The sequence below is a fragment of the Oncorhynchus tshawytscha genome, linkage group LG28, assembly GCF_018296145.1.
Source record: "Oncorhynchus tshawytscha isolate Ot180627B linkage group LG28, Otsh_v2.0, whole genome shotgun sequence".
Classification (NCBI taxonomy): Eukaryota; Metazoa; Chordata; class Actinopteri; order Salmoniformes; family Salmonidae; genus Oncorhynchus; species Oncorhynchus tshawytscha.
The window spans coordinates 26,955,836-26,977,112 of NC_056456.1; the positions used below are offsets into that span (position 1 = coordinate 26,955,836).

General features: G+C 48.5%; 1 protein-coding gene across 1 annotated transcript in view; it reads left to right on the top strand.

Moving 5' to 3' along the window:
• LOC112227385 (paired box protein Pax-3-A-like) overlaps window positions 1-14,221 on the top strand; it is a 64,788-nt gene extending 50,567 nt beyond the window's left edge. Inside the window, exon 6 of the mRNA XM_042308376.1 lies at window positions 14,026-14,221. Coding sequence (XP_042164310.1) covers window positions 14,026-14,221 — 196 coding nt within the window. The remainder of the gene's footprint in view (window positions 1-14,025) is intronic.
• The last annotated feature ends 7,056 nt before the right edge of the window (window positions 14,222-21,277 follow it).

The following is a 21,277-nucleotide window of genomic DNA, read 5'->3' on the forward strand; positions in this document are numbered from 1 at the left end:
GACACAGAGAGAGAGGGCTGTTGTAGACACAGAGAGAGAGAGGGCTGTTGTAGACAGAGAGAGAGAGATTCAGTTTGTCTGTGATTGTAGACAGAGAGAGAGAGAGGGCTGTTGTAGACACACAGAGAGAGAGAGGGCTGTTGTAGACAGAGAGAGAGAGAGGGCTGTTGTAGACACAGAGAGAGAGAGGGCTGTTGTAGACAGAGAGAGAGAGAGGGCTGTTGTAGACAGAGAGAGAGAGGCTGTTGTAGACAGAGAGAGAGAGGGCTGTTGTAGACACAGAGAGAGAGAGGGCTGTTGTAGACACAGAGAGAGAGAGAGAGAGAGGGCTGTCGCCCAGAGAGACAGGAGAGAGAGAGGGCTGTTCAGAACAGAGAGAGAGGGCTGTTGTAGACACAGAGGGAGAGAGAGAGAGAGGCTGTTTAGCAACACACAGAGAGAGAGAGAGAGGGCTGTTGTAGACAGAGAGAGAGGGCTGTTGTAGACACAGAGAGAGAGGGCTGTTGTAGACAGAGAGAGAGGGCTGTTGTAGACACAGAGAGAGTAGTAGACACAGAGAAGAGGGCTGTTGTAGACACAGAGAGAGAGGGCTGTTGTAGACACAGAGAGAGAGAGAGAGGGCTGTTGTAGACATTTGAGAGAGAGAGAAGGGCTGGGTAGACAGAGAGAGAGAGGGCTGTTGTAGACACAGAGAGAGGGCTGTTGTAGACACAGAGATGAGGGCTGTTGTAGACACAGAGAGAGAGAGGGCTGTTGTAGACACAGAGAGAGAGAAGGCTGTTGTAGACACAGGAAGAGAGAGGGCTGTTGTAGACACAGAGAGGAAGAGAGACTGTTGTAGACAGAGAGAGAGAGGGCTGTTGTAGACACAGAGAGAGAGGGCTGTTGTAGACAGAGAGGAGAGGGCTGTTGTAGACACAGAGAGAGAGGGCTGTTGTAGACACAGAGAGAGAAGAGGGCTGTCTGTAGACACAGAGAGAGAGGGCTGTTGTAGACAGAGAGAGAGAGAGGGCTGTTGCAGACACAGAGAGAGAGGGCTGTTGTAGACACAGAGAGAGAGGGCTGTTGTAGACAGAGAGAAGAGAGGGTCGTTGTAGACAGGAGAGAGAGAGAGACTGTTGTAGACACAGAGTGAGAGAGGGCCTGTAGACCCTGAGACATAGGGCTCTTGTAGTTGAGAGAGAGGACTGTTGAGACAGAGAGACCAAGAGAAGGACTGTTGTAGACAGAGAGAGAGAGAGAGAGGGCCGTTGTAGACAGAGAGACCAGAGAAGACTGTTGTAGACACAGAGAGAGAGGGCTGTTGTAGACACAGAGAGAGAGGGCTGTTGTAGACACAGAGACTCTGAGAGGGCTGTTGTAGACAGAGAGAGATCCTCCGTGTACACACGAGAACAGGCTGTTGTAGACAGCAGAGAGAGGGCTGATACCCAGACAGAGAAAAGGGCTGTTGTAGACACAGAGACCTAAAGAGGCTGTTGTAGACACAGAGAGAGAAGAGAGGACTGTTGTAGACAGAGAGAGAGAGAGTGGAGAAGAGTCCCCTAAGCAAGCTGGTCCTGGGGCTCTGTTCACAAACACAAACACACACTACAGAGCCCCAGGACAGCAGCACAATTAGACCCAACCAAATTATGAGAAAACAAAAAGATAACTACTTAACACATTGGAAAGAATTAACAAAAAAACAGAGCAAACTAGAATGCTATTTGGCCCTACACAGAGAGTACACAGCGGCAGAATACCTGACCACTGTGACTGACCCAAAATTAAGGAAAGCCTTGACTATGTACAGACTCAGTGAGCATAGCCTTGCTATTGAGAAAGGCCGCCGTAGGCAGACATGGCTCTCAAGAGAAGACAGGCTATGTGCTCACTGCCCACAAAATGAGGTGGAAACTGAGCTGCACTTCCTAACCTCCTGCCCAATGTATGACCATATTAGAGAGACATATTTCCCTCAGATTACACAGATCCACAAAGAATTTGAAAACAAATCCAATTTTGAAAAACTCCCATATCTACTGGGTGAAATTCCACAGTGTGCCATCACAGCAGCAAGATTTGTGACCTGTTGCCACGAGAAAAGGGCAACCAGTGAAGAACAAACACCATTGTAAATACAACCCATATTTATGCTTATTTATTTTATCTTGTGTCCTTTAGCCATTTGTACATTGTTAGAACACTGTATATATATATATAATATGACATTTGTAATGTCTTTACTGTTTTGAAACTTCTGTATGTGTAATGTTTACTGTTAATTTTTGTTGTTTTTCACTTTATATATTCACTTTGTATGTTGTCTACCTCACTTGCTTTGGCAATGTTAACACATGTTTCCCATGCCAATAAAGCCCTTGAATTGAATTGAATTGAATTGAGAGGACTGTTGTAGACAGAGAGAGAGAGAGAGGACTGTTGTAGACAGAGAGAGAGAGAGAAGACTGTTGTAGACAGAGAGAGAGAGAGAAGACTGTTGTAGACAGAGAGAGAGAGAGAGGACTGTTGTAGACAGAGAGAGAGAGAGAAGACTGTTGTAGACAGAGAGAGAGAGAGAGGACTGTTGTAGACAGAGAGAGAGAGAGAGAGGGCTGTTGTAGACAGAGAGAGAGAGAGAGGGCTGTTGTAGACAGAGAGAGAGAGAGAGAGGGCTGTTGTAGAGAGAGAGAGAGGGCTGTTGTAGACAGAGAGAGAGGGCTGTTGTAGACAGAGAGAGAGAAGACTGTTGTAGACAGAGAGAGAGAGAGGACCGTTGTAGACAGAGAGAGAGAGAGAGGGCTGTTGTAGACAGAGAGAGAGAGAGAGGGCTGTTGTAGACAGAGAGAGAGAGAGAGGGCTGTTGTAGACAGAGAGAGAGAGAGAGGGCCGTTGTAGACAGAGAGAGAGAGAGAGAGGGCTGTTGTAGACAGAGAGAGAGAGAGAGAGGGCTGTTGTAGACAGAGAGAGAGGGCTGTTGTAGACAGAGAGAGAGAAGACTGTTGTAGACAGAGAGAGAGAGAGGGCTGTTGTAGACAGAGAGAGAGAGAGAGGGCTGTTGTAGACAGAGAGAGAGAGAGAGAGGACTGTTGTAGACAGAGAGAGAGAGAGAGAGAGAGAGGGCTGTTGTAGACAGAGAGAGAGAGAGAGGGCTGTTGTAGACAGAGAGAGAGAGAGAGAGGGCTGTTGTAGACAGAGAGAGAGAGAGAGAGGGCTGTTGTAGACAGAGAGAGAGGGCTGTTGTAGACAGAGAGAGAGAGAGAGGGCTGTTGTAGACAGAGAGAGAGAGAGAGGGCTGTTGTAGACAGAGAGAGAGAGAGAGAGGGCTGTTGTAGACAGAGAGAGAGGGCTGTTGTAGACAGAGAGAGAGAAGACTGTTGTAGACAGAGAGAGAGAGAGAGGGCTGTTGTAGACAGAGAGAGAGGGCTGTTGTAGACAGAGAGAGAAGACTGTTGTAGACAGAGAGAGAGGGCTGTTGTAGACAGAGAGAGAGAAGACTGTTGTAGACAGAGAGAGAGAGAGAGAGAGAGAGAGAGAGAGGGCTGTTGTAGACAGAGAAGACTGTTGTAGACAGAGAGAGAAGACTGTTGTAGACAGAGAGAGAAGACTGTTGTAGACAGAGAGAGAGAGAGGGCTGTTGTAGACAGAGAGAGAGAGAGAGGGCTGTTGTAGACAGAGAGAGAGAGAGAGAGGGCTGTTGTAGACAGAGAGAGAGAGGGCTGTTGTAGACAGAGAGAGAGAGGGCTGTTGTAGACAGAGAGAGAAGACTGTTGTAGACAGAGAGAGAGAGAGAGGGCTGTTGTAGACAGAGAGAGAGAAGACTGTTGTAGACAGAGAGAGAAGACTGTTGTAGACAGAGAGAGAGAGAGAGAGAGAGAGAGGGCTGTTGTAGACAGAGAGAGAGAAGACTGTTGTAGACAGAGAGAGAGAGAGAGGGCTGTTGTAGACAGAGAGAGAGGGCTGTTGTAGACAGAGAGAGAAGACTGTTGTAGACAGAGAGAGAGGGCTGTTGTAGACAGAGAGAGAGAAGACTGTTGTAGACAGAGAGAGAGAGAGAGAGAGAGAGAGAGAGGGCTGTTGTAGACAGAGAGAGAGAGAGAGGGCTGTTGTAGACAGAGAGAGAGAGAGAGAGAGAGGACTGTTGTAGACAGAGAGAGAGAGAGAGAGAGAGAGAGAGAGAGAGAGAGAGGGCTGTTGTAGACAGAGAGAGAGAGGACTGTTGTAGACACAGAGAGAGAGAGAGAGGACTGTTGTAGACAGAGAGAGAGAGAGAGAGGGCTGTTGTAGACAGAGAGAGAGAGGACTGTTGTAGACAGAGAGAGAGAGAGAGGACTGTTGTAGACAGAGAGAGAGAGAGAGAGAGAGAGAGAGAGAGAGAGGGCTGTTGTAGACAGAGAGAGAGAGGACTGTTGTAGACACAGAGAGAGAGAGAGGACTGTTGTAGACAGAGAGAGAGAGAGAGAGAGAGAGAGAGAGGGCTGTTGTAGACACAGAGAGAGAGAGAGAGAGAGAGAGAGAGAGAGGGCTGTTGTAGACAGAGAGAGAGAGATGACTGTTGTAGACAGAAAGAGAGAGAGAGAGAGAGAGGGCTGTTGTAGACACAGAGAGAGAGAGAGAGAGAGAGAGAGGGGGCTGTTGTAGACACAGAGAGAGAGAGAGAGAGAGAGAGAGAGAGGACTGTTGTAGACACAGAGAGAGAGAGAGAGAGAGAGAGAGAGAGGGCTGTTGTAGACAGAGAGAGAGAGATGACTGTTGTAGACAGAGAGAGAGAGAGGGCAACCAAACAAACCAAAACAAATGCAAAGTCTTCTCATGCTTTGTTGATTTCAAAAAAGCCTTCTACTCAATCTGGCATGAGGGTCTGCTATACAAACTGATGGAAAGTGGTGTTGGGGTAAAACATACGACATTATAAAATCCATGTACACAATCAACAAGTGTGCGGTTAAAATTGGCAAAAAACACACACATTTCTTCACACAGGGTCGTGGGGTTAGACAGGGATGTAGCTTAAGCCCCACCCTCTTCAACAAAAATATCAACGAATTGGCGCGGGCACTAGAAAAGTCTGCAGCACCCGGCCTCCTCCTGCTAGAATCCGAAGTCAAATGTCTGCTGTTTGCTGATGATCTGGTGCTTTTGTCACCAACCAAGGAGGGCCTACAGCAGCACCTAGATCTTATGCACAGATTCTGTCAGACCTGGGCCCTGACAGTAAATCTCAGTAAGACCAAAATAATGGTGTTCCAAAAAAGGTCCAGTCACCAGGACCACAAATACAAATTCCATCTAGACACCATTGCCCTAGAGCACACAAAAAACTATACATACCTTGGCCTAAATATCAGCGCCACAGGCTGTGAACGATCTGAGAGACAAGGCAAGAAGGGCATTCTATGCCATCAAAATTCAACATACCAATTAGGATCTGGCTAAAAATACTTGAATCAGTCATAGAGCCCATTGCCCTTTATGGTTGTGAGGCCTGGGGTCCGCTCACCAACCAAGACTTCACAAAATGGGACAAACACCAAATTGAGACTCTGATAAAAAAATTAAAAAAATATCCTCAGTGTACAACATAGAACACCAAATAATGCATGCAAAGCAGAATTAGGCCGATACCCACTAATTATCAAAATCCAGAAAAGAGCCGTTAAATTCTACAACCACCTAAAAGGAAGCGATTCACAAACCTTCCATAACAAAGCCATCACCTACATAGAGATGAACCTGGAGAAGAGTCCCCTAAGCAAGCTGGTCCTGGGGCTCTGTTCACAAACACAAACACACCCTACAGAGCCCCAGGACAACAGCACAATTAGACCCAATCAAATCATGAATCCCTGTCCTGTCCCTCTGTCCTCCCTGTCCTCCCTGTCCTGTCCTCCCTGTCCTGTAATCCCTGTCCTGTCCTCCCTGTCCTGTTCTCCTTGTCCTGTCCTCCCTGTCCTGTCCTCCCTGTCATCTCTGTCCTGTCCTCCCTGTCATCCCTGTCCTGTCCTCCTTGTCCTGTCCTCCCTGTCCTCCCTGTCCTGTCCCCCTGTCCTGTCCTCCCTGTCATCCCTGTCCTGTAACCCCTGTCCTGTCATCCCTGTCCTGTAATCCCTGTCCTGTCATCCCTGTCCTCCATGTCATCCCCGTCCTGTCATCCCTGTCCTGTCATCCCTGTCATCCCTGTCCTGTCCTCCCTGTCCTGTCCCTCTGTCATCCCTGTCCTCCCTGTCCTGTCATCCCTGTAACCCCTGTCCTGTCATCCATGTCCTCCATGTCATCCCTGTCCTTTCCTCCCTGTCATCCCTGTCCTGTCACCCCTGTCCTCCCTGTCCTGTCCTCCCTGTCATCTCTGTCCTGTCCTCCCTGTCATCCCTGTCCTGTCCTCCCTGTCATCGCTGTAATGTCACCCCTGTCCTGTCCTCCCTGTCATCCCTGTCCTGTCATCCCTGTCCTGTCCCTCTGTCATCCCTGTCCTCCCTGTCCTGTCATCCCTGTAACCCCTGTCCTGTCATCCATGTCCTCCATGTCATCGCTGTCCTGTCCTCCCTGTCATCCCTGTCCTGTCACCCCTGTCCTGTCCTCCCTGTCCTGTCCTCCCTGTCATCTCTGTCCTGTCCTCCCTGTAATCCCTGTCCTGTCCTCCCTGTCCTGTCAACCCTGTCCTGTCCTCCCTGTCCTGTCCTCCCTGTCCTGTCAACCCTGTCCTGTCCTCCCTGTCCTGTCAACCCTGTCCTGTCCTCTCTGTCCTGTCAACCCTGTCCTGTCCTCCCTGTCCTGTCCTCCCTGTCCTCTCTGTCCTGTCAACCCTGTCCTGTCCTCCCTGTCCTTTCCTCCCTGTCCTGTCCACCCTGTCCTGTCCTCCCTGTCCTGTCAACCCTGTCCTGTCCTCCCTGTCCTGTCCTCCCTTTCCTGTCAACCCTGTCCTGTCCTCCCTGTCCTGTCCTCCCTGTTCTGTCAACCCTGTCCTGTCCTCCTTGTCCTGTCAACCCTGTCCTGTCCTCCCTGTCCTGTCCTCCCTGTCCTCCCTGTCCTGTCCTCCCTGTCCTGTCAACCCTGTCCTGTCCTCACTGTCCTGTCCTCCCTGTCCTGTCCTCCCTGTCCTGTCAACCCTGTCCTGTCCTCCCTGTCATGTCCTCCCTGTCTTGTCAACCCTGTCCTGTCCTCCCTGTCCTGTCCTCTCTGTCCTGTCCTCCCTGTCATCCCTGTCCTGTCCTGTCCTCCCTGTCCTGTCATCTCTGTCCTGTCCTCCCTGTCAACCCTGTCAACCCTGTCCTCCCTGTCCTCCCTGTCCTGTCCTCCCTGTCCTGTCCTCCCTGTCCTGTCAACCCTGTCCTGTCCTCCCTGTCCTGTCCTCCCTGTCCTGTCCTCCCTGTCCTGTCCTCCCTGTCCTCCCTGTCCTGTCCTCCCTGTCCTGTCCTTCCTGTCCTCCCTGTCCTGTCCTCCCCGTCCTCCCTGTCCTGTCCTCCCTGTCCTGTCCTCCCTGTCCTGTCCTCCCTGTCCTGTCCTCCCTGTCCTGTCCTCCCTGACCTCCCTGTCCTGTCCTCCCTGTCCTGTCCTCCCTGTCCTGTCCTCCCTGTCCTGTCCTCCCTGTCCTGTCAACCCTGTCCTGTCCTCCCTGTCCTGTCCTCCCTGTCCTGTCAACCCTGTCCTGTCCTCCCTGTCCTGTCCTCCCTGTCCTCCCTGTCCTGTCCTCCCTGTCCTGTCAACCCTGTCCTGTCCTCCCTGTCCTGTCCTGTCCTCCCTATCCTGTCAACCCTGTCCTGTCCTCCCTGTCCTGTCAACCCTGTCCTGTCCTCCCTGTCCTCCCTGTCCTGTCCTCCCTGTCCTGTCAACCCTGTCATGTCCTCCCTGTCCTGTCCTCCCTGTTCTGTCAACCCTGTCCTGTCCTCCCTGTCCTGTCAACCCTGTCCTGTCCTCCCTGTCCTGTCCTCCCTGTCCTCCCTGTCCTGTCCTCCCTGTCCTGTCCTCACTGTCCTGTCCTCCCTGTCCTGTCCTCCCTGTCCTGTCAACCCTGTCCTGTCCTCCCTGTCCTGTCCTCCCTGTCCTGTCAACCCTGTCCTGTCCTGTCCTCCCTGTCCTGTCCTCTCTGTCCCGTCCTCCCTGTCATCCCTGTCCTGTCCTCCTGTCCTGTCATTTCTGTCCTGTCCTCCCTGTCAACCCTGTCAACCCTGTCCTCCCTGTCCTGTCCTCCCTGTCCTGTCCTCCCTGTCCTGTCAACCCTGTCCTGTCCTCCCTGTCCTGTCCTCCCTGTCCTGTACTCCCTGTCCTGTCCTCCCTGTCCTCCCTGTCCTGTCCTCCCTGTCCTGTCCTTCCTGTCCTCCCTGTCCTGTCCTCCCTGTCCTGTCCTCCCTGTCCTGTCCTCCCTGTCCTGTCCTCCCTGTCCTCCCTGTCCTGTCCTCCCTGTCCTGTCCTCCCTGTCCTGTCAACCCTGTCCTGTCCTCCCTGTCCTGTCCTCCCTGTCCTGTCCTCCCTGTCCTGTCCTCCCTGTCCTGTCAACCCTGTCCTGTCCTCCCTGTCCTGTCCTCCCTGTCCTGTCCTCCCTGTCAACCCTGTCCTGTCCTCCCTGTCCTGTCCTCCCTGTCCTGTCCTCCCTGTCCTGTCCTCCCTGTCCTGTCCTCCCTGTCCTCCCTGTCCTCCCCCTGTCCTGTCCTCCCTGTCCTCCCTGTCCTGTCCTCCCTGCCCTGTTGAGTGTAAATGATATGAAATATGTTCAAAGCAAATGCAAAACTATTTCCTCCACTGTGTGTGTGCTTATGTGTGTGTGTATGTGTGTGTGTGCTTATGTGTGCTTATGTGTGTGTGTATGTGTGTGTGTGCTTATGTGTGTGTGTATGTGTGTATGTGTGTGTGTGTGTGCTTATGTGTGTGTGTATGTGTATGTGTGTGTGTGCTTATGTGTGTGTGTGTGTGTGTGTGTGTGTGTGTGTGTGTGTGTGTGTGTGTGTGTGTGTGCTTATGTGTGTGTGTATGTGTGTGTGTGTGTGTGCCTATGTGTGTGTGTGTGTGTGTGTGTGTGTGTGTGTGTGTGTGTGTGTGTGTGTGTGTGTGTGTGTGTGTGTGTGTGTGTGTGTGCTTATATGTGTGTGTGTGTGTGACGTGTGCTTATGTGTGTGTGTGTGTGTGCATGTGCTTGCGTGCGTGTGTGTGCGTGTTTGCGTCACACTGAGGTGAAGGTGCTCTTCTCACATGGCCACTGAAGCACAGCCAGCTTCAGACTACAGGGTCACAGTTCACCCCTTTTCCTCTCTCTCTTTCTGTCTCTTTCCCTCCCCCTGCTCACTGTCTCTCTCCCTCCCTCCAGGGGTGGACTGGACCCAGTAATCAGTCCTGGCATTTCTAACACCCAGGCCCATTTTCTTCCTTGAGGCCCCGAGACCAGACAATCTTATCCTTGAGGCCCCGAGACCAGACAATATTTTCCTTGAGGCCCCGAGACCAGACAATCTTATCCTTGAGGCCCCAAGACCAGACAATATTTTCCTTGAGGCCCCGAGACCAGACAATCTTATCCTTGAGGCCCCGAGACCAGACAATATTTTCCTTGAGGCCCCGAGACCAGACAATCTTATCCTTGAGGCCCCGAGACCAGACAATATTTTCCTTGAGGCCCCGAGACCAGACAATCTTTTCCTTGAGGCCCCGAGACCAGACAATATTTTCCTTGAGGCCCCGAGACCAGACAATATTTTCCTTGAGGCCCCGAGACCAGACAATCTTATCCTTGAGGCCCCGAGACCAGACAATCTTTTCCTTGAGGCCCGAGACCAGACAATCTTATCCTTGAGGCCCCGAGACCAGAAATACCAGATGGCCAGTCCGCCCCTCCCTCCCTCCCTCACCTCACTTTTTTTCCCTTCAGCCCCTCTCCCCCCAACCTGTTCTCCATGTACCCCTTCCTCTTCCACTGGCAGTCCACCCTGCCCTCTGTGTGTGTGAATAATGGAGGTGTGTTTGTGTCTGGACAGCAGATGGTCAGCCAGGCTCTCTCCTCTTTAAGACCATGCTGAGAGCACATCAGCGGCTGACCAGGCTCAGACAGGGACAGCCATCAATTTGACCAGCCCTAATAATATCTCACACACACACACACACAAAGACACACCCCATGAGACACCAATTAGCTTATCCCTCCCTACCCACACACAGCTGTCATAGGCCAGGAGAAGGGCTTTCACCTCCACCTAATCATCCCTTTATTCTACCCAATTTCACTTCCTCCCAGCCCATCTTCCCCCCATCTCTCCCCCTTTTCCCCACACCGTTCCATACTTCCATCCCTCCCACACACTGCCATTCCTCTACTCTAGTGACTGTATCCCACACACTGCCATTCCTCTACTCTAGTGACTGTATCCCACACACTGCCATTCCACTACTCTAGTGACTGTATCCCACACACTGCCATTCCTCTACTCTAGTGACTGTATCCCACACACTGCCATTCCTCTACTCTAGTGACTGTATCCCACACACTGCCATTCCTCTACTCTAGTGACTGTATCCCACACACTGCCATTCCTCTACTCTAGTGACTGTATCCCACACACTGCCATTCCACACACTGTCATTCCTCTACTCTAGTGACTGTATCCCACACACTGCCATTCCTCTACTCTAGTGACTGTATCCCACACACTGCCATTCCTCTACTCTAGTGACTGTATCCCACACACTGCCATTCCTCTACTCTAGTGACTGTATCCCACACACTGCCATTCCTCTACTCTAGTGACTGTATCCCACACACTGCTATTCCTCTACTCTAGTGACTGTATCCCACACACTGCTATTCCTCTACAGTCATCTACTCTAGTGACTGTATCCCACACACTGCTATTCCTCTACTCTAGTGACTGTATCCCACACACTGTCATTCCTCTACAGTCATCTACTCTAGTGACTGTATCCCACACACTGCCATTCCTCTACTCTAGTGACTGTATCCCACACACTGCCATTCCACTACTCTAGTGACTGTATCCCACACACTGCCATTCCTCTACTCTAGTGACTGTATCCCACACACTGCCATTCCTCTACTCTAGTGACTGTATCCCACACACTGCCATTCCTCTACTCTAGTGACTGTATCCCACACACTGCCATTCCTCTACTCTAGTGACTGTATCCCACACACTGCCATTCCTCTACTCTAGTGACTGTATCCCACACACTGCTATTCCTCTACTCTAGTGACTGTATCCCACACACTGTCATTCCTCTACAGTCATCTACTCTAGTGACTGTATCCCACACACTGCCATTCCTCTACTCTAGTGACTGTATCCCACACACTGCCATTCCACTACTCTAGTGACTGTATCCCACACACTGCCATTCCTCTACTCTAGTGACTGTATCCCACACACTGCCATTCCTCTACTCTAGTGACTGTATCCCACACACTGCCATTCCACACACTGCCATTCCTCTACTCTAGTGACTGTATCCCACACACTGCCATTCCACTACTCTAGTGACTGTATCCCACACACTGCCATTCCACTACTCTAGTGACTGTATCCCACACACTGCCATTCCACTACTCTAGTGACTGTATCCCACACACTGCCATTCCTCTACTCTAGTGACTGTATCCCACACACTGCCATTCCTCTACTCTAGTAACTGTATCCCACACACTGCCATTCCACTACTCTAGTGACTGTATCCCACACACTGCCATTCCTCTACTCTAGTAACTGTATCCCACACACTGCCATTCCTCTACTCTAGTGACTGTATCCCACACACTGCCATTCCTCTACTCTAGTGACTGTATCCACACACTGCCATTCCACTACTCTAGTGACTGTATCCCACACACTGCCATTCCTCTACAGTCATCTACTCTAGTAACTGTATCCCACACACTGCCATTCCTCTACAGTCATCTACTCTAGTAACTGTATCCCACACACTGCTATTCCTCTACTCTAGTGACTGTATCCCACACACTGCCATTCCACTACTCTAGTGACTGTATCCCACACACTGCCATTCCACTACTCTAGTGACTGTATCCCACACACTGCCATTCCTCTACTCTAGTGACTGTATCCCACACACTGCCATTCCTCTACTCTAGTGACTGTATCCCACACACTGCCATTCCTCTACTCTAGTGACTGTATCCCACACACTGCCATTCCACTACTCTAGTGACTGTATCCCACACACTGCCATTCCTCTACAGTCATCTACTCTAGTAACTGTATCCCACACACTGCCATTCCTCTACAGTCATCTACTCTAGTAACTGTATCCCACACACTGCCATTCCTCTACAGTCATCTACTCTAGTAACTGTATCCCACACACTGCTATTCCTCTACTCTAGTGACTGTATCCCACACACTGCCATTCCACTACTCTAGTGACTGTATCCCACACACTGCCATTCCACTACTCTAGTGACTGTATCCCACACACTGCCATTCCACTACTCTAGTGACTGTATCCCACACACTGCCATTCCTCTACTCTAGTGACTGTATCCCACACACTGCTATTCCTCTACAGTCATCTACTCTAGTAACTGTATCCCACACACTGCCATTCCTCTACAGTCATCTACTCTAGTGACTGTATCCCACACACTGCCATTCCTCTACAGTCATCTACTCTAGTAACTGTATCCCACACACTGCCATTCCTCTACAGTCATCTACTCTAGTAACTGTATCCCACACACTGCTATTCCTCTACTCTAGTGACTGTATCCCACACACTGCCATTCCTCTACTCTAGTGACTGTATCCCACACACTGCCATTCCTCTACTCTAGTGACTGTATCCCACACACTGCCATTCCTCTACAGTCATCTCCTCTAGTGACTGTATCCCACACACTGCCATTCCTCTACTCTAGTGACTGTATCCCACACACTGCCATTCCACTACTCTAGTGACTGTATCCCACACACTGCCATTCCTCTACTCTAGTGACTGTATCCCACACACTGCCATTCCTCTACTCTAGTGACTGTATCCCACACACTGCCATTCCACTACTCTAGTGACTGTATCCCACACACTGTCATTCCTCTACTCTAGTGACTGTATCCCACACACTGCCATTCCTCTACAGTCATCTCCTCTAGTGACTGTATCCCACACACTGCCATTCCTCTACTCTAGTGACTGTATCCCACACACTGCCATTCCTCTACTCTAGTGACTGTATCCCACACACTGCCATTCCTCTACTCTAGTGACTGTATCCCACACACTGCCATTCCTCTACTCTAGTGACTGTATCCCACACACTGCCATTCCTCTACAGTCATCTCCTCTAGTGACTGTATCCCACACACTGCCATTCCTCTACTCTAGTGACTGTATCCCACACACTGCCATTCCTCTACTCTAGTGACTGTATCCCACACACTGCCATTCCTCTACTCTAGTGACTGTATCCCACACACTGCCATTCCTCTACTCTAGTAACTGTATCCCACACACTGCCATTCCTCTACTCTAGTGACTGTATCCCACACACTGCCATTCCTCTACTCTAGTGACTGTATCCCACACACTGCCATTCCACTACTCTAGTGACTGTATCCCACACACTGCCATTCCTCTACTCTAGTGACTGTATCCCACACACTGCCATTCCTCTACTCTAGTGACTGTATCCCACACACTGCCATTCCACACACTGCCATTCCTCTACTCTAGTGACTGTATCCCACACACTGCCATTCCTCTACTCTAGTGACTGTATCCCACACACTGCCATTCCTCTACTCTAGTGACTGTATCCCACACACTGCCATTCCTCTACTCTAGTGACTGTATCCCACACACTGCCATTCCTCTACTCTAGTGACTGTATCCCACACACTGCCATTCCTCTACTCTAGTGACTGTATCCCACACACTGCCATTCCTCTACTCTAGTGACTGTATCCCACACACTGCCATTCCTCTACTCTAGTGACTGTATCCCACACACTGCCATTCCTCTACTCTAGTGACTGTATCCCACACACTGCCATTCCTCTACTCTAGTGACTGTATCCCAGACCCCACCTCTCACAGTGACTGTATCCCAGACCCCACCTCTCACAGTGACTGTATCCCAGACCCCACCTCTCACAGTGACTGTATCCCAGACCCCACCTCTGACAGTGACTGTATCCAGTACCCCACCTCTCACAGTGACTGTATCCCAGACCCCACCTCTCACAGTGACTGTATCCCAGACCCCACCTCTCACAGTGACTGTATCCCCTAACCCCTACCCCTAACCCCTACCCTCTGTTCCCCCTACCCATAGCACCCTAACCCCTAACCGTAGCACCCTAACTCCTACCCATAGCACCCTAACCCCTACCCCTAACCCCTACCCCCTGCTACTCCTACCATAGCACCCTAACCCCTACCCTAACCCCTACCCTCTGCTACTCCTACCCGTAGCACCCTAACCCCTAACCCCTAACCTCTGCTACTCCTACCCATAGCACCCTAACCCCTACCCCTAACCCCTACCCTCTGCTACTCCTACCCGTAGCACCATACCATCTGCTCCAAGCAACCGCCAGCCCATAAGCCTGTGTTCCATCTCTGACCCGTAGAGTCACATGAGTTAACCCAGACTCTCAGTCACACACAAACACACTCAACCAATACACAGCCACCCTCTTTTTTCACTCTTCACACACAATCAACCTCTTTTCCTCTTTCTCTCCATTCACTCCAGGTTCCCCTAATCCCACACGACCCCCTTCACCCCCTCTACTGAAACCCCCTCCTCTCACTCCTTCCCTCTTTTCTTGCCCACCTCTCATTTTCCCATTTTGTTCCACTTGTAAGGTTTCTCTAATCCAACAACCCCACTTTCGAAAAACCCTCCAGCTCCGTCCCCAACCTCTCCCTCTCCGTTTCTTCTGTTTCTATTCTTGACATTCATCCCCCTGCTTCTTCCCATTTCCTCCCCTCCTCCCCCTGTCCTCTATCTGAGAGGCAGTTCTCCAGACTCATGGCTAGTGTCTGTCTGTCTGTCTGTCTGTCTGTCTGTCTGTCTGTCTGTCTGTCTGTCTGTCTGTCTGTCTGTCTGTCTGTCTGTCTGTCTGTCTGTCTGTCTGTCTGTCTGTCTGTCTGCCTATCCCTGCCTGCTGCATGGCTGAAGGGTAGAGGTCAAAAGGCCCTCGTCTCTTTGGGACACCATATTTCATTCATCATTACAGAGGAGCTCTGCGGGAGCCACGGTGTGTGTGTGTGTGTGTGTGTGTGTGAGACAGAGAGAAAGAAAGAATTAAATAAAGAGTGAGTGAGTGAGTGAGTGAGTGAGTGAGTGAGTGAGTGAGTGAGTGAGTGAGTGAGTGAGTGTGTGAGTGAGGGAGTGGAGTGAGTGAGTGAGTGAGTGAGTGAGTGAGTGAGTGAGTGAGTGAGTGAGGGCGTGAGTGAGTGAGTGAGTGAGTGAGTGAGTGAGTGTGAGTGAGTGAGTGAGTGAGTGAGTGAGTGAGTGAGTGAGTGAGTGAGTGAGTGAGTGAGTGAGTGAGTGAGTGAGTGAGTGCGTGAGTGAGGGTGAGTGAGAGGCAAAGACCATGTATGTTTGTGTATATGAGCCATTATGCTGTGAATAGAACATGTAGACACATCTGCTTGGCTTGTGGGTCCTTTCTGCTTGTCTACTTCATATAGATGTCAACATATTGTTTTTGTCATTAGTGTGTGAGTGTGTATGTCTACATGAGGTCAACGGACATGTCATGGTTATATCATAGTAGCTAACAAATTCAAAGCACTGCCATTTTCATTGTTAACCCCTTTTTAAATGTATTTATTATTGAACCTTTATTTAACTAGGCAAGTCAGTTAAGAACAAAGTCTTATTCCCAATGACGGCCTACCAAAAGGTAAAAGACCTCCTGTGGGAACGGGGGCTGGAATTAAAAATAAAACAAATGTAAAAATATATAAATATAGGACAAAACACACATCACGACAAGAGAGACAACACTACATAAAGAGAGACCTAGACAACAACATAGCAAGGCAGCAACACAGCATGGTAGCAACACAACATGTTAACAGCACAAAAACATGGTACAAACATTATTGGGCAAAGTCAACAGCACAAAGGGCAAGAAGGTAGAGACAGCAATACATCCCGCAAAGCAGCCACAACTGTCAGTAAGAGTGTCCATGATTGGGTCTTTGAATGAAGAGATTGAGATAAAACTGTCCAGTTTGAGTGTTGGTTGCAGCTTGTTCCAGTCGTTAGCTGCAGCGAACTGAAAGGACGAGCGACCCAGGGTGTGTGCTTTGGGGACCTTTAACAAAATGTGACTGGTAGAACGGGTGTTTTATGTGGAGGATGAGGGCTGCAGTAGATATCTCAGATATCTAAGAGGGTTTTATAAATAAGCATCAACCAGTGGGTCTTGCGACGGGTATACAGAGATGACCAGTTTACAGAGGAGTATAGAGTGCAGTGATGTGTCCTATAAGGAGCTTTGGTGGCAAATCTGATGGCAGAACGATCTAGCATGGGTAGGATGGTCATCTGAATCCGGGTAAGTTTGGCAGCTGGGGTGAAAGAGGAGCGATTAGATGAAACCAAGTCTAGATTTAACCTGCAGCTTTGATATGTGCTGAGAGAAGGACAGTGTACCCTTACTGACACACACACACACACACATAAGCCTGTCAGTCTCTGTGTCATTGGGGTCAAGCAGAGAAGCGGAGAGCCCGGTTGGCCACTTACAGCAACAACACACTAATGCAATAAACAGAGTCTGTGTCAAAATAAGTGCGCCCTATAAGGAATAGGGTGCCATTTGGGACACAGTCAGTCTCTCCTGAGCAGGATGGAATCCACATCAAACCTCCTGTATTCATACAGAGTCTGCCCTGAGCAGGATGGAATCCACATCAAACCTCCTGTATACATACAGTGTCTGTCCTGAGCAGGATGGAATCCACATCAAACCTCCTGTATTCATACAGAGTCTGTCCTGAGCAGGATGGAATCCACATCAAACCTCCTGTATACATACAGTGTCTGTCCTGAGCAGGATGGAATCCACATCAAACCTCCTGTATTCATACAGAGTCTGTCCTGAGCAGGATGGAATCCACATCAAACCTCCTGTATACATACAGTGTCTGTCCTGAGCAGGATGGAATCCACATCAAACCTCCTGTATTCATACAGTGTCTGTCCTGAGCAGGATGGAATCCACATCAAACCTCCTGTATTCATACAGAGTCTGTCCTGAGCAGGATGGAATCCACATCAAACCTCCTGTATACATACAGTGTCTGTCCTGAGCAGGATGGAATCCACATCAAACCTCCTGTATACATACAGAGTCTGTCCTGAGCAGGATGGAATCCACATCAAACCTCCTGTATACATACAGAGTCTGTCCTGAGCAGGATGGAATCCACATCAAACCTCCTGTATACATACAGTGTCTGTCCTGAGCAGGATGGAATCCACATCAAACCTCCTGTATTCATACAGAGTCTGTCCTGAGCAGGATGGAACCCACATCAAACCTCCTGTATTCATACAGAGTCTGTCCTGAGCAGGATGGAATCCACATCAAACCTCCTGTATTCATACAGTGTCTGTCCTGAGCAGGATGGAATCCACATCAAACCTCCTGTATTCATACAGAGTCTGTCCTGAGCAGGATGGAATCCACATCAAACCTCCTGTATACATACAGTGTCTGTCCTGAGCAGGATGGAATCCACATCAAACCTCCTGTATTCATACAGAGTCTGTCCTGAGCAGGATGGAATCCACATCAAACCTCCTGTATACATACAGTGTCTGTCCTGAGCAGGATGGAATCCACATCAAACCTCCTGTATTCATACAGAGTCTGTCCTGAGCAGGATGGAATCCACATCAAACCTCCTGTATACATACAGTGTCTGTCCTGAGCAGGATGGAATCCACATCAAACCTCCTGTATTCATACAGTGTCTGTCCTGAGCAGGATGGAATCCACATCAAACCTCCTGTATTCATACAGAGTCTGTCCTGAGCAGGATGGAATCCACATCAAACCTCCTGTATACATACAGTGTCTGTCCTGAGCAGGATGGAATCCACATCAAACCTCCTGTATTCATACAGAGTCTGTCCTGAGCAGGATGGAATCCACATCAAACCTCCTGTATACATACAGTGTCTGTCCTGAGCAGGATGGAATCCACATCAAACCTCCTGTATACATACAGAGTCTGTCCTGAGCAGGATGGAATCCACATCAAACCTCCTGTATTCATACAGACCACTATATGAATGGGACTTCACATACCTTTGATAAGACATGGTACTATGTGCTGTATGTTAATCATTTCCTCCTTTTGTTATACACTCTCATCCTCTCTATGTTCATTGTTCAAGGTACGCAAGACAGCATATGACACACAAACAAGGTTCTCAACTGAGGCATTCTAACATCATGCTGCAGTTTTCAGCCTTGGGGTGTTACGGGATGCAACTGCCTCCTAACGTCTAACATCGCCATAACCTCTCATTTCACCGTCTGGAAATATATCCTTTAAGAAATGTCCAAACAACTCTCTGTCCAACTAAACTCTGTCAGTTAATACTGAGTTGGTGTGTGTGTGCGTACATGCTCATTGCTGGATTGACCTCATCTCTCAGACATACTGTATCATTGCCTTGAGCTTATCTGCACCCGGAGCCTGCCTGCCTCTCTCTCTCTCTCTCCCTCTCTCTCTCTCTCTCTCTCTCTCTCTCTCTCCCTCTCTCTCTCTCTCTCTCTCTCACACAGCAAGGTCAAGAATGCCGAGTTGTTCTGGTAGTAAGAATGTATTCCCCCTGCAGCAAGTCTCAATCCCTGAACCCTTACAGCTAGAGATACATGAAAACAACTGTGAACAAGAGACAATAACTTCTTTAGTGCCTTACTTAACAAGCCTCAATGAAAATCCCAACAGAGAGACTACTTAAGTCTTTCCTAAAAACACCAGCCATCTCCTCTCACTTTTCAGCAATAGTCTAATAGACAGTCTTCAAATGTCTTAAAAAAACAACAAGCTTCATACCCTCCAGGTAGACGTTGGCCTTAGACCCAGATCTAGGATCAGCTTATGCTAGTTTTAACCATTAGGGGGAAACAGAAAATGGACCTTAGTTCAATGCCCAGGGATCTCCTACTCTACATCAGACAGTACCCCACTATCCTACAGAAGAACCACAGTAGGTCATGCCTCTAGTAGGAAGTGTGTGTGTGTGTGTGTGTGTGTGTGTGTGTGTGTGTGTGTGTGTGTGTGTGTGTGTTAGAGGTCGACTGATTAATCGGAAAGGCTGATTTAAAAAAAAACAAAATTTTTTACACCTTTATTTAATCTTTATTTAACTAGGCAAGTCAGTTAAGAACACATTCTTATTTTCAATGACGGCCTAGGAACGGTGGGTTAACTGCCTTGCTCAGGGGCAGAACTACAGATTTTCACCTTGTCAGCTCGGGGGATCCAATCTTGCAACCTTACAGTTGCAACCTTACAGTCCAACGCAATAATGACCTGCCTCTCTCTCGTTGCACTCCACAAGGAGACTGCACGTTACTTCAATGCAGTAAGCCAAGGTAAGTTGCTAGCTAGCATTAAACTTCTTATAAAAAACAATCAATCATAATCACTAGTTAACTACACATGGTTGATGATATTACTAGATATTATCTAGCATGTCCTGCGTTGCATATGATCTGACTGAGCATACAAGTATCTAAGTATCTGATTGAGCGGTGGTAGGCAGAAGCAGGCGCGTAAACATTCATTCAAACAGCACTTTCGTGCGCTTTGCCAGCATCTCTTTGTTGTGTGTCAAGCATTGCAATGTTTGACGTCAAGCCTATCAACTCCCGAGATGAGGCTCGTGTAACCGAATTGAAATGGCTAGCTAGTTAGCATGTGCTAATTCTCATTGTGTTACTGGTTTGAGCCCAGGGAGGAGCGAGGAGAGGGACGGAAGCTATACTGTTACACTGGCAATACTAAAGTGCCTATAAGAACATCCACTAGTCAAAGGTTAATGAAATACAAATGGTATAGAGGAAAATAGTCCTATTATTCCTATAATAACTACAACCTAAAACTTCTTACCTGGGAATATTGAAGACTCATGTTAAAAGGAACCACCAGCTTTCATATGTTCTCATGTTCTGAGCAAGGAACTTAAACTTTAGCTTTCTTACATGGCACATATTGCACTTTTACTTTCTTCTCCAACACTTTGTTTTTGCATTATTTAAACCAAATTGAACATGTTTCATTATTTATTTGAGGCTAAATTGATTTTATTGATGTATTATATTAAGTTAAAATAAGTGTTCATTCAGTATTGTTGTAATTGTCATTTATTACAAATAAAAAAAATGTTTAAATCGTCCGATTAATCGGCATCAGCTTTTTTGGCCCTCCAATAATCGGTATCGGTGTTGAAAAATCATAATCGGTCGACCTCTAGTGTGTGTGTGTGCATGCGTGTGTGCATGCGTGTGTGCATGCGTGTGTGCATGCGTGTGTGCATGTGTGTGTGCATGTGTGTAGTGTGTGATGAATCTCACCTAGTGGCGAGAGCTCCACTCAATGTAGTACTGATGTAGTACTGATGCAGCCTGACATCAACATCATGCATAGCTCTCTGTAACGGCTGTCAGGCTGTGAGGAGACCAGAGTTCTATCTACTCTGCCAGTGTGTTTGACAGAATTCCTTGCTAGAACTGTACATGCAACAGGTTGAACACTTAACATTTAAGACCTTTCAATGTCTGTTTATATGGCTCAAGACCGAGGAAGATAATTGCTGAATAAGTCAATTTCTCTGTCATATTCTGTGAGTTGTATGTTCACAGTCAGCAAGGAAGTAAAACTGTCCCGTTACCAGGTCGGAATTGTTTTATTGGCCTTCATCTGTGATAATGAGTTTTTTTCAATTAAATATATAAACCGTGGATTGCTGATGCTATGTATTGGCCAATGAGAGGCTTTGAAGCCACTGGTTGGCCATATTGGTACTCCCCAGTAGGAACAGTCCTCCATAGGAATGAATGGATTTTCTACAGTATTTCAATGACATGTTTCAAGGACAAAAGTACATGTATTTAAGTATTTCTTAGTTGTAGTGAGGACAGTAACATGAGTCACGTCTAGAAATTATACGTCAAGGAAAATACCTTTGTATTGTTTTATTTGTATGTATAGCTCAGATAATATAATGTAAAAGTATGGAGTAAGGTGTCTAGAATATAATACATGTGGCAATAATGGGTGTAGACATTAATAAATGCATATCAAT